Source organism: Physeter macrocephalus, chromosome 18, assembly GCF_002837175.3.
Source record: "Physeter macrocephalus isolate SW-GA chromosome 18, ASM283717v5, whole genome shotgun sequence".
NCBI lineage: Eukaryota > Metazoa > Chordata > Mammalia > Artiodactyla > Physeteridae > Physeter > Physeter macrocephalus.
In genome coordinates this window covers 56,868,236-56,884,709 of record NC_041231.1, presented here as the reverse complement: position 1 = coordinate 56,884,709, position 16,474 = coordinate 56,868,236, and the positions used below count along the sequence as shown (strand labels likewise).

Genomic DNA, 16,474 nt, shown 5'->3' with positions numbered 1-16,474 from the left:
TCCTGTGTGTGTGTATCTCTCACACACACACCATTCTATTGATAGATATTTGTGTTGTTTGCAGTTGGAGGATATTACAGTTAAGGCTATAGGAATTTTCTTTTACACCTCACATGGAGCTTACATGCACACATTTTAGTGGGTATTTACCTAATAAAGTAGAATTGCTGGGTAGGGTATGAAGGTTCTTGTTACTCCCACATCCTAATCAGCCCTTGTCAGGCTTTTTAATGTTGTCTTTATGGTGGGTGAATGATGGTTTTCCATTGTGGTTTAGTTTGCCATTTCCAGGTTACTGATGAGCTTGGTCATTTGGCAATCCCCTTTTTATAAGGATTTGGTTTTGTTTTTTTTTTTTTATTGTATTAGTAGGAGTTGTTTACATATCCTGTATATAACCTCTTCATCATTTGTGTTGCAAACTGCCTAGGAATTCATTATTTTAATGTTGTATTTTTCAGTCTTCCATGTGCCTGTAGCTTTCTGTGTGCCCTGTTTAATAATATTTTCCTAACCTGCAGTGTGAAGATAGTCTCTTGTATTCTCTTCCAGGAAATATATTGTTTTATCTTTTACACTTAGGTTTGCAGTCTGCCCGGAATTCATTTGTTGAGTACAGTGTGAATTGTTTGGGTTTTGTTTGGGGTTCGTTAGGTTTTTGGTTGGTTATTTTTCCATATGCAAATCTAATTGTGCACTATTTATTGAAAAGACTGTCCTTTTCCTAAAGGTCTGCAGTTCTCCTTTTGCAGTAAATCCATACATGAATCTATTTCTGGGCTGTATGTTATATTCCATAGATTTCTTACCTTTCTGTATTGATTTAACGTGCTTTAAGATAATTAATATGGTAATGTCTCCCATCCCCACCTTCTCAGACTTCGCTTGGCTATTTCTGGCCCTTTGTTTCTCTGTATAAATTTTAGAACCAGTTTATTAAATAACACCAAAAAAGAAGAAAAACCTTGTTGGGCTCTTGACTGGGCATTAGGCATTGAAACTATAGGTGAATTTAGGAAAAATTAACACCTTTGAAATACTGAGTCTTCTGTCTGTGAACATGGCATATCCTTCAATTTATATAGGTGTGGGTTATCTTTAATATCTGTATTGTAGTTTTTCAATAGGTCTTACACATTTTCATAAGTTTTATTACAAGGTATATTTTTTGATAAATACTGTCTTATAAAATTTTATTTTCCAATTGTCAGTATATAGAACATTTGGTTTTATATGTTGAAATTGTACTGAACAACCTGTTAAACTCATCCTAATAATTTATTCAGATTATTATAAACATATGCCATCATAATTAGGGAATAATGGCAGTTTTATTTCTCCTTTTCTAGTGGTTATACATTTGATTTTCTTGCCTTTGCTGGCACTGGTCAGGATATCCAGCATAGTACTGCATAGAAAAGATAACATCTTTGCTTGCTCCTGTCTCACACAGAAAGTTTTCAATATTTTTCCTTTAAATATGTTTACTGTAGTTTTCTTTAGGTATCTTTGATCGGATTGAGTACATATCTGTCCCAATTTCCTGAGTTATCATGAATGAGTTTTGTTTTATCAGGTGATTTTTTCCTTTGTTTATTAAGATTCTGATTTTTCTCCTTTATTCTGTTAATAGTGAATTACAGAGACTTTGTTTACATTGTTGAACTAAATTTGCGTTCCTGGAATAATGATTATTTCTGGTTTTCTCTTGTTGCATCCGTATTTTCTTGTTGCATCCTGTCTCTTCTCTCTCATTACCTTGCTTCTCATTTTCCTTCAGTTTTTTATCAAAGACCAGCTTATGGCTTTGTTGACATTTTCTACAGTGTGTTTTTATTTCATTAGTGTTAATTTACTTCTGTTTGCTTGCAGGAGAGTTGTTCTTTTTACCTTAGTGTGATACATGAATTTAAAGTTATAAATTTACTCCAATCATAGTCTGTTTCATTCTCCCAAGTTTTGATGTGAACTGTCATTGAGTTTAATGCATAATTTGTGTACTTTCTTCTTTGAACCATGGGTTATATAGATGTACATTTCTTGATTTTCAAATATGGTGGTTTTTTAGTTATCCTTTTATTATCAGTTTCTACCTTCATTGTATTGTAATCAGATACTCTGATTTTAATCCTTTGAAGATGTTTGCAATTTGCTCTGTGGTCCAAAGTGTTTGTGTGTAAAATCTCCCTGAAGCTTCTTCTGTTATTTGCTGAGAAGGATGTATTGAAATTGTATACTGTTGTAGGTTTGCCTGTACCTCTTTGAACTGTTGATTTTTTTTTAATGTTTGAACCCAGATTATTAGGTGTATATATATTTAGAACTTTTATTGGTAAATTGAACTTTGTTTTTTTGGAAATATCAGGATTTATTTTCAGTAATGCTTTTTGTTACAGCCTATTTTGTCTGATTAGTAAGTTATATATCAACTTCCTTAAGATGTTTGCATGTATCTTTTTCATCCTTCTAGTGTACCCTATTTTGGATTTGTTGGGCTTTCAGCCTTGTAGCTTGTTGGTTTTCATCATTTTTTTTAAGTTCCCAAATCACCTCTTTAAATCTCTTCAAGTATTGTTTCTGCCGCATGCTCTTTGCTCTCCAAGACTCCAATTGAACATAGTTAATTAAGCCTTCTTTATTGGCTCTCTCCTTTTGCCTCTCCAGTCTGTGTATTTTCTCGTTGCAACTCTCTCATCAGTTATGGCTAATCTGTTCTTAAACCCATCCATTGAGTTCTTTTTACTTATTGTTTTTCAATTTTGGAGTTTATCTTTATTCCCATGCCAAATCTGCTGTTTCTTTATATGGTTTACAGCTGACCCACTGACAGTGCTTTATTTAACATAATGAGCATAGTTATTTTAAAGTGTGTTTGATAATCCACTAACTCAGCTCTTGTGGGTTTTGTTTCTGGTGTGTGTTTCCTCCTAATGTGTGGAGGAGAGAGGGGGCAGATTGTGTGCTCTGGACACATATTTAAGAAATTGTTTAAGTAAGTTTAGGCCTAGGATATTTTCCTTTCTAGAATATTTTGTTTCTGCTAGGTACCTAGTGAAACTAGCAAGCCAGAGTCACATTAATCGAATTTAAGTGATGCTATATGATACACAGAGCTAGCCTGCCATCCCTGTGAGGGCTGGTTCATTATTCCCAGGCTGAAACCCTGCAAGGACTTCATGCAGGTTTCAATACCAACATTTGTCCTCCTAGTTCTACAAGGTTACTGAAATTGCAGTTCAGTCTCTGCCAATTTCCAGGGGAAAATGCCCTCAAATGCCAAGCTTTTCTCTCCAGATATGCATCTTCTCCTGGGTTCTGGCGTGGTGATGCTGTCTTGGTACTGTGAAGTCTTAAAAACAGGTGTTATTTCTTGTCCAGCTTTACTACTTGTCCTTAGCCAAAGAGCTGGTCCAAACTGCCCCAGTCCACTACTGTCAGAAGTTGAATATTAGAAACAAAGTTACCTATGGTCCTTTGGATCCTAAAATAGATAGATATAGTATTTGTTTCTTAACAACATCTTCACCTCTACCTTGCTGTGTAACAGCTAGACTCTGGCAATCCAAATTTTGTGCATCCCATAGATAGTCACAATCTCAGTATTTTATTTACTTGGCGAATATGGAATATTCTTGGAGAGTCGTCTTATTTTAAAATCCTGGTGACAGGTTGATTAGAGTACCAAGTGTCTGCTTTTGTTGAATTGGGTTTCAGTGAAAGCTGAAGCTAATGAGATTGAATGAAAACTCAAGATCAAGTGGCAGCCAGACTGACTGACTGTGACAACAGTGCATTGTAACCTCAGCACACTATCAATCATAATTATTCAAACAAGCCAGATAAATAGATGAAACATCATCTCTGTCTGTCTTCTAACAAAACTAGATTAACATGAATCAGGGCTCAGGCTTGTATCCTGCTGAAAGAAAAAATATATACATTGTATCTTTTAATATATATTATGTATAAACATATAATCTGTTTTTTTAATGTTTTTATGGCCCTAGCTATTTATGAGGAAGGTGGGCACTAGTCAAGCTTCTGTTACCTCCCTTCTGCCAGGAATATGAAAAACACACTTGTCAGTGAGCAAACCTCCCATTTCGTATCTTTGGTCTACACGGAATTAACCTTTAGGTCTGTAATCTGTTGATTTTTTGTGTATGACGAGGTGTGAGTTTTATTTATTCAGTTGGGCCAACACCATTTGTTGAAAAGACCTATTTCTCCCATTTAATTGACCTTTGTAGAAAATAAACTGACCAAAATTCTCTATTTTGTTTCATTGATCTGTGTGTGTCCTCAGCACCAGTATCACACTGATTGATTAACTGTAGCTTTTCAGTAAGTCTTGAACTCAACTCAGGTAATGTGAGTTCTACACCTTTGTTCAATGGCTTTTAATATTTACCCCGAGGCCACAGGCATACACTGGGTATCTTGGGCAAACGAGGATGTGTTGTCACCCAATCTGCAGCTGACATAGGATTAATATCCAGACTGGGTAAAGAACGCTTAGGAAAAAACATAGATCATTTTGATTAGTCCTTAACAGAAGAAACCAAATAGGAAATAAATATATGAAAAGGAACATACCCACCAGGGTTAGCTAAAACGTGCAAATAAGTGAGAGGATGTACAAAAACAAACGTGTATATTGCTGGTGAGAACTAAACTGCTCAGCATTAGCTGATGCAAGTGAAGATGCATATCCCCATGTCCCAGCAATTCTAAGTCGTCTGTCAGAAGTAGCTAAGATAAACATTGATAGCAGTATGTTCATATAATGGAATAGTATTGAAGGAAAAAGCATGAACTGCATTCGTAAGGAATAACATTGGTGATCTTAAAAACAATTTGAGTTAAAAAGCCAGACCAAAGGATATATAACATGATTCCATTTATATACACTTCAAAAACAGGCAACTATGTATCATTTAGGGATGTACACATAGTGTTAAAGCTATAAAGCAAACCAGGCTGTGATTCACCCACAAAGTTGGAATAATGGTCAACTTTGTGGGGGTAGAGGGAGAATAATGGGGAATTTGACTAGGAATATGTAAGAACGTTTTGGAGTGATAGCAGTGTTTCTTTGGAGTTGGATTGTGGTTACATATGTCTGCTTCTACTTTAAAATAATTCATTACATGTGTCTGCTTCTACTTTAGAATAATTCACTACACTGCACACTAGATTTCTGCACTGTGCTTATAACACACACATGAGAACAAGGTTGCAGACTAGGAAGCTCCAGGCCATCATTCCTTCATGGAAACACTCAAAATAACAAACTAGAGACTGGCTAAAATACCATTATAAGGGCTCTGGAAAACAATCACTGGCCTACAGCACTGAACGAATGCCCAATCAAGAAGTCACATTAAAAATAGTATGAAATCTCACAGTGCTTTTATTCACCTTGGCCCCACCTCTCCACAGTGGCATGGTTGAGAGAAAGCAGCAGCCCAGCTCTCAATGACCTCTCCTAAATAGGAGGGAACAAAGCAGAACTCACCTGCAAAATTCTGATGTGTCTAGGACTGCCTGGAGAAAAAAAAAACTTTTCGCCTAACTTGTTAGTCTCAGGGAAAAGTAGTATAGCTGGGGAAAGCTACAGAAAGAGGGAGGCACTGCTCATAAAATTAGAACAAAAAATGTTTAAATTTGTATGGAGACACAAAAGACCCCGAATAGCCAAAGCAATCTTGAGAAAGAAAAATGGAGCTGGAGGAATCGGGCTCCCTGATTTCAGACTATACTACAAAGCTACAGTCATCAAAACAGTATGGTACTGGCACAAAAACACAAATATAGATCAATGGAACAGGATAGAAAGCCCAGAAATAAGCCCACGCACCTATGGTCTATTAATCTACGACAAAGGAGGCAAGGCTACACAATGACAGTCTCTTCATTAAATGTACTGGGAAAACTGGACAGCTACATGTAAAACAATGAAATTAGAACATTCTTTAACACCATACACAAAAATAAACTCAAAATGGATTAAAGCTCTAAATGTAAGAAAGACCTGATACTATACAACTGAGAGGAAAACATAGGAAGAACACTCTTTGACATAAATTGCAGCAATATCTTTTTCAAGCCGTCTCCTAGAGTAATGGAAATGAAAACAAAAATGAACAAATGGGACCTAATTAAACTCGAAAGCATTTGCACAGCAAAGGAAACCATAAAACGAAAAGACAACACCCAGAATGGGAGAAAATACTTGCAAATGATGTGAGAAATTAATCTCCAAAATCTACAAACAGCCCATGCAGCTCAATATCAACAAAACAACACAATCAAAAAATAGGCAAAAGACCTAAATAGACACTTCTGCATAGAAGACATACAGATGCCCAAGAGGCACATGAAAACATACTCAACATCGCTAATTATTAGAGAAATGCAAATCACAACTACAATATCACCTCACACCAGTCAGAGTGGCCATCATCAAAAAGTCTACAAACAATAAATGCTGGAGAGAATATGGAGAAAAGTGTTCCTACAGTGTTGGTGGGAATGTAAATTGGTACAACCACTATGGAGAAGGTGGTTCCTCAAAAAACTAAAAATAGAGTTGCCATATGATCCAGCAATCCCACTCCTGGTCATATATCTGGAGAAAACTCTAATTCAAAAAGATACATGCACCCCAATGTTCATAAAGAAGATGTGGTACATATATACAATGGAATACTACTCAGCCATAAAAAGAATGAAATAATGCCATTTGCAGTAACATGGATGGACCTGGAGATGATCATACTAAGCAAAGGAAGCCAGAAAAAGACAAATATCATATGATATCACTTATATGAAACCCCCCCCCCCAAAAAATACAAATGAACTTCTGTATGAAACAGATTCACAGACTTAGAAAACAAACTTTGGTTACCAAAGGGAAAAAGCAGGGGGGGTAAATTGGGAGTTTGGGATTGACAGATACAACTACTATATTTAGAAGGGATGACCAACGGGGACCTACTTCACAGCAAAGGAACTCTGCTAAATGTTGTATAGTAATCTAGATGGGGAAAGAATTTGAAAAGGAATAGATCTATGTATGTGTATAACTGAATCACTTTGCTGTACACCTGAAACTAACACAACATTATTAATCAAATATACTCCAATTAAAAAGAAGAAGAAGAAGGCTGCAGGGAGACTACAGACCTGGAGATGCCTGGGCAAGAAATTATGGATAGAGGAACAAGAGAATACCTAAGGTCCTGAGAAGAAGCTGAAGGGAAACTCTCTGAAGAATTAAGACATGTAAAAAATAGTCATGTGTAAGGGGGGATCAAAAACGGCACACAGGGCTTCCCTGGTGGCGCAGTGGTTGAGAATCCGCCTGCCAATGCAGGGGACATGGGTTCGTGCCCCGGTCCGGGAAGATCCCATATGCCGCGGAGCGGCTAGGCCTGTGAGCCATGGCCGCTGAGCCTGCGCGTCCGGAGCCTGTGCTCCACAACGGGAGAGGCCACAACAGTGAGAGGCCCGCATACCGCGAAAAAAAAAAAAAAAAAAAAAACCGGCACACAACCCCAGGCAAGACACATATCCAGAAAAGACCTTAGAGAACCTTAAGCCTCCACACTGGGCTGATCCCAAGGCTCAGACACCTTGCACATCAGTGAAGGTCTTCCCTGGGGTGCAGCAATGGAAACACTGGGAGAGATGGTTATTTTTTCAAATGCTTGATTTCCAACAAAATATCACAAGGCATACAAAAAAAAGAAAAAAACAGAAAAACATGGCCCATGCAGAGGAAGAAAATAATGTAACAGCAACCGTCCTTAAGAAATAGGCATCAGATGTATTAGACAAAAACTTTAAACCAACTGTCTTAAATATGCTCACAGAAATAAAGGAAAACACAAAGGACTAAAGTTACTCAAGAAAACACACAATTAGAGTATCAACTAAGATAGAAATTATGTTCTTAGAAAAAATCAAATTCTGGAACCGAAATAAGATGAAAAGTTGGGTAGAGTGCTTTAACAGGAAGAAGAAAAAGTCATGAAGACAGGTCAACTGAAGTTATTAGGTCTCAAAAGACAAAAAAACAAAAAACTGCAGAAATGTGAAAAGAGCCCACAGGACACCATTAAATGGACTGATTGATATACATTATGGGAGTCCCAGAAGGAAGAGAGAGAAATGGCCCATGTGATTTGAAGAAATAATGGCAGAAAACTTCTCAAATTTGATAAAAGACATAACTACAAATTCAAGGAACTCAACAAATGTCATCAAGTATGTTAAACCCAAAGGAACCCACAGACCACACTGAGACACCTTATAATCAAACTGTTGAAACCAAAAGGTAAGAAAATCTTGAAAGCAGCAAGAGAAAAGTGACTTGTCACATAAAAGCCATCCTCAATAAGATTATCTGGATTTCTCAGAAATTTTGAAGGCGATGAGGCAGTAGGAATATACATTTAAAGTGCTGAAAGAAAAAAAAATGTAAACCAAGAATTCTATACCTTTCAACACTGCCCTTCAAAAATGAAGGAGAAATTAAGAGCTTTCCGGATAAACAAAAGCTGAGAGAGTTCATTAACACTACACAAAGTCATTCTTTAAGTTAAAATGAAAAGCTTTAGACAATAACTCAAAGCTATAAAAATATAAAGGTAAATACATAGAGAAATATGAAAAACAATACAATTTTGTATAATTTTATAACTTATTCTATGTGATTTAAAAGGCACATAAAAATAACCATAGACCTGTTAATGGGTACACAATATATAAAAATGTAATTTGTGACATCAATAAAAAGGGGTGAAGCTGTAAAGGATTAGTTTTTTTATGTGATTGAAGTTAAGTTGGTATTAATTTAAAATAGATTGTTATAACTTTAGGATGTTATGTGTAATCCCTCTAATAACCACAAGTGAAATGATTATAGAATAAAGACAAAAGAAAATGAATCAAAATGTATCACTAGAAAAAAATCAACTAAATTCAAAGGAAGACTATAATGAAGGAAAGCAGGACAATAAACTATAAGACACACAGAAAACAAATAAAATGGCAAAAGTAAGTTCTTATCAGTAATTACTTTTAAATTCTCCAATCAAAAGATATAAACTGGCAGAATGGATTTTAAAACAAGGTCCAACTGTATGCGCTCTATAAGAGACTCACTTTAGATCTAAGAACACGGTGTACATTCAAAGTCAAAGGATGGGGAAAATATTTCATGCAAAGAGTGACCAAGGAGAGCAAGGGTGGTTATACTAATATCAGGCAAACTAAACTTTAACTCAAAAACTTACAAGACGCAGGGACAGTATATATTGATAAAAGAATCAATTCACTAAGAAGATATAACTATTATAACCATACATCCACCAAATATCAAGGCTCCAAAATGTATGAAGCAAACATTTACAGAATTGAAGGGGAAATAGCTCTACAATAATAGTAGGAGATTTCAATACCCCACTATCAATAGATAAAAACAACAAGACAGGATCAGTAAGGAAATAGAAGACTTGAACATCACTGTAGGCCATCACTGTAGGCCAGCTGGACTTAACATACACACACAGATCACTCCACCAAACAGCAGCAGAATACACATTTTTCTCAAGCGTGCATGGGACATTCTCCAGGACAGACCCTATGTTAGCCCACAGAACAGTAAATTTTAAGACTGAAATCATACAAAGTATTTTTTCCAATCACAGTGCAATTAAATTAGAAATCAATAGTGGAAGTAAAACTGAGAAATCCACTGATATGTGGAAATTAAACAACATGCTCTTAACCAATGGATCAAAGAAGAAATCCCAAGAGAAATTAGAACGTACCTAAAGACAAATGAAAATAAAAACACATACCAAAATGTACGGGATGCTGCAAAAAGCAGTGTTAAGGGGAAATATATAGCTATAATTACTTACATTTGCAAAGCTCACAAATCAACAACCTTTGAACCTTAAGAAACAAATGAGCTAAACAAGACTAAACCCACAGCTAACAGAAGGAAGGAAATAATAAAAGATTAGCACAGAGGTAAATAAAGTAGAGAAAACAGACAAAGTCTCACACTTCCTGATTCCAAAACTTACTGCAAAAGTAATCAAAACTGTGGTACTGGCATAAAATCACACATAGACCAATGGAATAGACTAGGGAGTCCAGGAATTGTCAAATGGTTTTTGTTAAGACAACCATTCAATGGGGAAAAGAGTCTTTTCAACAAATAGTCCTAGGAAACATAGGGGGAAAGCTCCATGAAATTAGATTTGGCAATAATTTCTTGGATATGACAACAAAAGCACAAGCTATTAAAAAAAATGGACTTCATCAAAGTTAAATAGTTTTGTATATCAAAGGACACTATCAACAGTGAAAAAGCAACCCACAGAACGGGAGAAAATAATCTGCAAATCATATATATATATATGGAACTCCTACAACTCAACACATAAAGCAACCCAATTAGAAAATGTACAAAGGACTTGAATAGACATTTCTCCAAAGAAGATATACAAATGACCAGTAAACACATCACTAATCATTAGAGGAATGCAAATTAAAGCCACAATGAGATAGCTTTTCACACCCATTAGGATGATTGTTGTAAAAACAAACAAAAAAGAGAAAATAACAAGTGTTGGGGAGGATACGGAGGAAATCAAACCCTTGTGCATTGCTGGTGGGATTGTCAAATGGTATACTCACTGGAGAAAACAGTATGGCAGGTCCTCAAAAAATTAAATGTGGAATTTCATATGATACAACACTATATACACACACACACCCCTGAAAGAATTAAAAGCAGGGACTCAGAGATACTTGCACTCCCATGCGCATTGCAGCATTATTCACAATAGCCAAAAGATGGAAACCACCCAAATGTTCATCGACAGGTAAACAAAATGTGGTGTGTGTGTGTATATATATATATTCCTCTTAGAGGAAAACATAGGAAGAACACTCTTTGACATAAATCACAGCAAGATCTTTTTTGATCCACCTCCTAGAGTAATGGAAATAAAAACAAAAATAAACAAATGGGACCTGCTGAAACCTAAAAGCTTTTGCAAAGCAAAGGAAACTACAAACAAGACGAAAAGACAACCCTCAGAATGGGAAAAAATATTTGCAAACGAATCAGCAGACAACGGATTAATCTCCAAAATGTATAAACAGCTCATGCAGCTCAATATTAAAAAACAAACAACCCAATCCAAAAATGGGCAGAAGACCTAAATAGACATTTCTCCAAAGAAGACATACAAATGGCCAAGAAGCACATGTAAAGCTGCTCAACATCACTAATTATTAGAGAAATGCAAATCAAAAGTACAATGAGGTATCACCTCAACCTCACACCAGTCAGAATGGGTATCAGAAAATCTACAAACAACAAATCCTGGAGAGGGTGTGGAGAAAAAGGAACCCTATTGGCAGCGGGGGTGGGGGTGTGTGTGGTGAATTGGGAGATTGGGATTGACATATATACACTAATATGTATAAAATGGATAACTAATAAGAACCTGCTGTGTAAAAAAATAAAATAAAATTCAAACATTTTTTTTAAAAAAAGCCAAGAGGATGATTACTCCAGGAGTCAAGACAGCATTACCTCTGGGGTCCAGGAGCGGAATTTTGTAGGGGCACAATTTTGTCGGGGCACAAAGGTGGCTTTTAAGGTATGAACAAACAGGTTTCTTTCCCTAAGCAGTGGGTACATGGGTGTTTATAATTATTCTTGGAAGAGTATTATGTTTCATGTACATCTTTTTTACATCTTTTTTATATATTTCACAATTTTTAAAAAGGCAAAATGAACCCCCCCCTCAAAAAAAAAAAGTGACCCTTCTCCATTTTTTACTACCCAGATGGTTTATACTCTGGTATAAGACTGGAAAATCTAAAAACACCACAGTGATTACTTTTCGGTCTTCTCACTGAGGATTTTCTTCTCAAAATAGCATCTACTCCACTTTCCCTCTCAGAAATAAAATGGTTCCAAACACTTTACTCTCCCAGATGTTGTAAGACAATGGACTGGAACAAGCCTACATTATGGTTTTGCCTGGTAAGTCACTTCTCTCAAAACAAGACTATTCACTAGATGTGACCTTATGACCTTGTCACAAAATATCCATACATGATGTTTTGATGAAAATATGGTTGCTGTTCACATCAAATTAACACTAATCAATAAAATTTGAGTTCATTCAGAGCCACCAATTCCAACAGAACTTTGGAATCCCTAAAAATAAAATACACACGGATAAGTATAGTATTTAATCGAAATATATTTGTCTAATATCTACAAAGTGTGAACAATTGGTCTTAAGAAAGCAGACAAAAGGCACAAAATTAGTATTACTACAGAGAAGCATTCATGCTACTGGATTGTATAAATATTCTCATTAGAGTGGCACAGTAAAAAATAAATTAAGCATTGAGCAAAGATCAAATACTTCATTTTCTCTTTGCTTTATATTCTGGTCATGTCTTGACCTCATTTGTAAAGGCTGAAGACTGAAAATGAACTGAAACCATGAAACACTTACGCAGGCTTTATGGATGTTTTAATCACAGTGGTTTCCTTGCAGAATTCGGGTCAAACAAGAGGTGCACTTTAAAAAAAATCCACAGGATATTCTTTTCTCTTTCCCCAAACGAAATATAAGATTGAGGCTGTGGTGGTGCATGTTTGTATATGCATGCGTGTATTTCATTTCTAAAGCCCTTTTTTTCAAGATAAAAGTAGTGCAGTCTCCATATGACTTGTTTTCTACCATGAAAGAAGCAGCTTCTGAAAATTGTATGACTAGAGCTTTGAGCATGAGAAATTATCAGAAAGCTTCTGGGGCAAGGAGATGGGAGGAACATTCTAAGGTAGGCCTGGCTGTAGGCTCTCCCAGGGGTGCTCCATCCTGGAAGGCTCCGGCATAAACCTTTAACAGCTTTCTGCCCGCTCCCCATCCAGCAGGAAATGGCAGTTGATCTGTCTTGCATATGGACAAACAAATGTTGACTTGGGAGGGGAGTGGGAAGCGCCCCGATAATTCTGAAATGACAGCCACCTTCTACCAGAGGGACAGCAGTAGGGCCACGCCAGTTCACCTTTGGACAGGAGTTGTCAATTGGAGAATACTTTGTGAGTGCAAAAGTATTTGGCAAAGTGAAAAGTAGAAAACTTCAAACCTCATTGATAAAAAGGAGCTCATAATTACCCACTTCAATATTGGTAAGTGCACTATTTACATGTGTGATAATATCCAGCAGACATAGCACATGCGTGTGAACATACAGTGTGCCAAGAGCTTGCACACAGACGTGTGTGCACACGCATGCCCCAAATGGCTCTTGAATAAATTCAATCCCATAGTAGAGTCTGGGGGTGCATTTTTCACAGTACATAATTTCTCTCTCAGGTACCATGTCTTGAACACTATCAAGAGGTCTCAGGGAATACCAGAAGAACCTTGATACTGTACCACTTTAATTCCTACAAAAACAGGACCATTTCTGAAAGCTCTGCATCTCCACCCATTAGTGTGCCTTCCAAAGCGGATTGAAGTATACCCAGCCGTCACCCTGCAAGAGAGAGGAGGACACATCATTACATGGAGACCTGTCGGCGAGGCAAGGGGAGAAGCAAGGGTATCCCCTGCTGCACTGGTACCACACAGTACCATGCAGTGCTGGTTACCATCTGTCTGTTCAGGACCACGAACCTGTGTGCCGGCCTCTCCTGATGTCTCACAGCCAAGCCATGCTGGTGGTCTCACCACCCCACCTCAGCCTGGCTGCTTTTTAGAGCCCATGGGATCTTCGTATCTGGCATTTTGGGAGGAAACCCCACAAAATGACCAAAGTAACGAGGGGGAGGGCTTTGTTGGTTTACATCAAGGAAGATTCGTTGGCCCAAAAAAAAAAAGGCCTTTGAAACAGGGGGACAGGACAAAAAGGAGGGTAGTTGGACAAACGGACAGAGAAGAGAAAAGACAAGGGCCTGAATAGGAGGAATCTGCCCAAACCAGTGATTTTTACCACCCACCAGCCTGGAGGGGAATGCCCAACAAAGGGCACACGCAAGGCAGCAGGCAAGAGACATCAGCACACACAGGAGAGGACACCAGTCAAATACCAGCGAGAAAAAGGCAAGAATCAAAATGGTATGCAATCCCGTGCTAGACTAGAGGGATGTACTGAATGGTAATCATGCTGGTGCTGGGATGATTTGTATTCTTGAAATATCCTTAAGCCTCCTGTTATACACAGACTGCCTTTTCTTACACCCTATGGGAGGAAAACGATGTTTTTTGGTTGTTGTCATTTTACTTTTTAATCATACCACTGGCTTTCTTGCGGTTCCACCTTGCAAACCACAGATCCCATGGCTTTTCAGCCTCCACAGTCTCATAATAAATCTATTTAAATTTCTATCTTCTGTTGGTTCTGTGTTGCTTCTCTGGAGAACCCTGACTAATACAGAGTCACCTCCCCTGGGCAAGGCCTCCAGACAGGGATACACTCAGAGTCTCCCCAAGCAGGCTTCCTGTCTGAACCAGCATCTGACCTTGACATCTGTGCTCAGCCCACGGCCCTAGTTCCCGCCTGTAGGAGACACGTGGCTGCTTCCTGCTCCAGACCAGAAGCCCACCTCAAGGTCACGAACTCTCCCCGCAGACCTCCAGCTCCACAGAGCCATCCTTCCAAGGAGCAGAATTCAGACACCAGCAGTGCCTAGGCAAGGAAAGCCCAGACAGATTTCAATTGGCCCTTAGTGTTTAAATTTTTAAAAATTCCTTGACACCAGGTGAATATCAGATCTCATAAAAATTCTGATTTCTGGCTTCTCTTGAAGAACTGGGCCATCAGCCTGTGATGGCCTGGAGGTCAGTGGCATCCACCCTTTAGATATGGACCCTGGGTCTGCCCCGCCCTCACCAGCCTGTTTCTCTCATTGATGCTGCCAGGCTCCTGACCAGCCTGCCTTAAAAATTGTGGCTCCTACACCTTTTTCATTTCCAATTTTGTTCTCAGAATGCTGCCCGGCTGTGCCACAAACAACCGGGCACAGGGCGCCTTGCCCAGCGGGTGGGCAGTCGGGGGGTGAGGGACGTGGGGGGGAGTCCCCTTCCAACACCACTTCCAGCAGCAGCGTGGGGACATGGGCCCCCGCGGGCCTCCCCGGCGCGTCCATCCCCCATTGGGTCCCTGGGAGGCAAAGCTCTGAAAGGGTGCTGTCATGGAGAAGGGTCCCACCCACACAGGTGTGGAGCTGGGCTGGGAGGGGCTTCCCGACTGATTTGCCGCTGCAGGCAGAGGAGCAGGGCTGTGGTCTTTGTGAAGCAGGACGCCTCCAGAGCCGCAGCCCCACTCCGGGGCCTCCCCGCAGGTGGGTGTGCCTCCTGATGGGGGAGCCTGGGCAGCAGCAGGCGCCCACGGGACCGCCTGGCGCCGCTGGAGCCGCGGCCACCATGCCCAGACCTCCCGGGCCCTCCCTGCCCATCCGGCGGCCACGAGAGGGGACAGCCGTCCTCCCCGCCCAGGATGCCCGGTAGGGTCTCACCTCCTGGATGAAGTACTTGGGCCGCCAGGGCGCGCGGAGGTTTTCCCGCTTCCGTTCCTCCGCGCGCTGCTTCTCCTCCAGCCGCCGCTTTTGCTCGGTGGCGGCGTCGATGTCCCCCAGCCGCAAGCATCGGGTCACCTCCCGCCAGAGGTTCCTGGGGGCGGGGGTCATTGGGGACAGGAAACAGTCAGGCAGAGCCAGCAGCCTGAAGCTGCGGGGCAGGAGGGGGCGAGCAGCTCACTGCACACAGGCCCAGAGCTCCACCTGCACCCAGATCTGAATCCGCTCTCCCCTCCCGGGCTCTGAGCGTCTAGACGGATCGAGGGAAGGCTGGAGCAATCAAACTGCTCCTACAGACAAAATAAATCTACAGCAGACCCTGCCACGGGGCGTTCACCACATTCCTAAACACTTTACATATGGATTAACTCATCTCATCATCACAACACCCCAGGGATACAGACGCGATACTATCACCCCATCGTAAAGGGAGAGAAAAACAGATCCATATAAAGTGAAGGGACCTGCCCGAGGTCAGCAAGCTGATGGATGTGAACAGTGGCTGCTTTCCCACCGGGAGCCCCGTATTAGGAGTTACAGACACTGGGGGATCCGTCACCTCCCCGTGTCTACAGGCAAAGTTGGACACATTCATTCATTCATTCATTCATTCACTCACTCCTTCGTTCACTGGAGAAGGCGGCAGCCTCCCTCGTCAGGAAGCCGGGGTGCCCCCTCCAGTCCCACTCTGTGCTGGAGGGGGAGGACCAGCACTGAGGTGAAGGGGGACACTTCCTCACTTCGGCACATCAGGACCAGTCGGGATTCCGCAGCAAGCACCAGCACCCCTACCCCCACCCCCGGCTTTGGGGACATGATGTCTCTGCAGCTGGGGCCAAG

The 16,474-nt window shown here is 40.0% G+C and overlaps 1 protein-coding gene across 6 annotated transcripts in view; it reads right to left on the bottom strand.

Annotated features, from left to right (window-relative positions):
- Positions 1-12,297: 12,297 nt before the first annotated feature.
- Positions 12,298-16,474, bottom strand: part of OSBPL10 (oxysterol binding protein like 10) — a 439,127-nt gene continuing 434,950 nt past the window's right edge. For 2 of the 6 annotated variants that reach the window (XM_024116487.3, XM_028478809.2), the window contains exons 11-12: positions 15,575-15,728; positions 12,298-13,593 (exon numbers count right to left, since the gene is read on the bottom strand). In XM_024116487.3, the coding sequence (XP_023972255.1) occupies positions 13,549-13,593; positions 15,575-15,728 (199 nt within the window). In that variant the 3' untranslated portion in view covers positions 12,298-13,548. The remainder of the gene's footprint in view (positions 13,594-15,574; positions 15,729-16,474) is intronic. The other 4 variants (XM_028478813.2, XM_055079565.1, XM_028478812.2 and 1 more) reach the window with 3 other exon arrangements.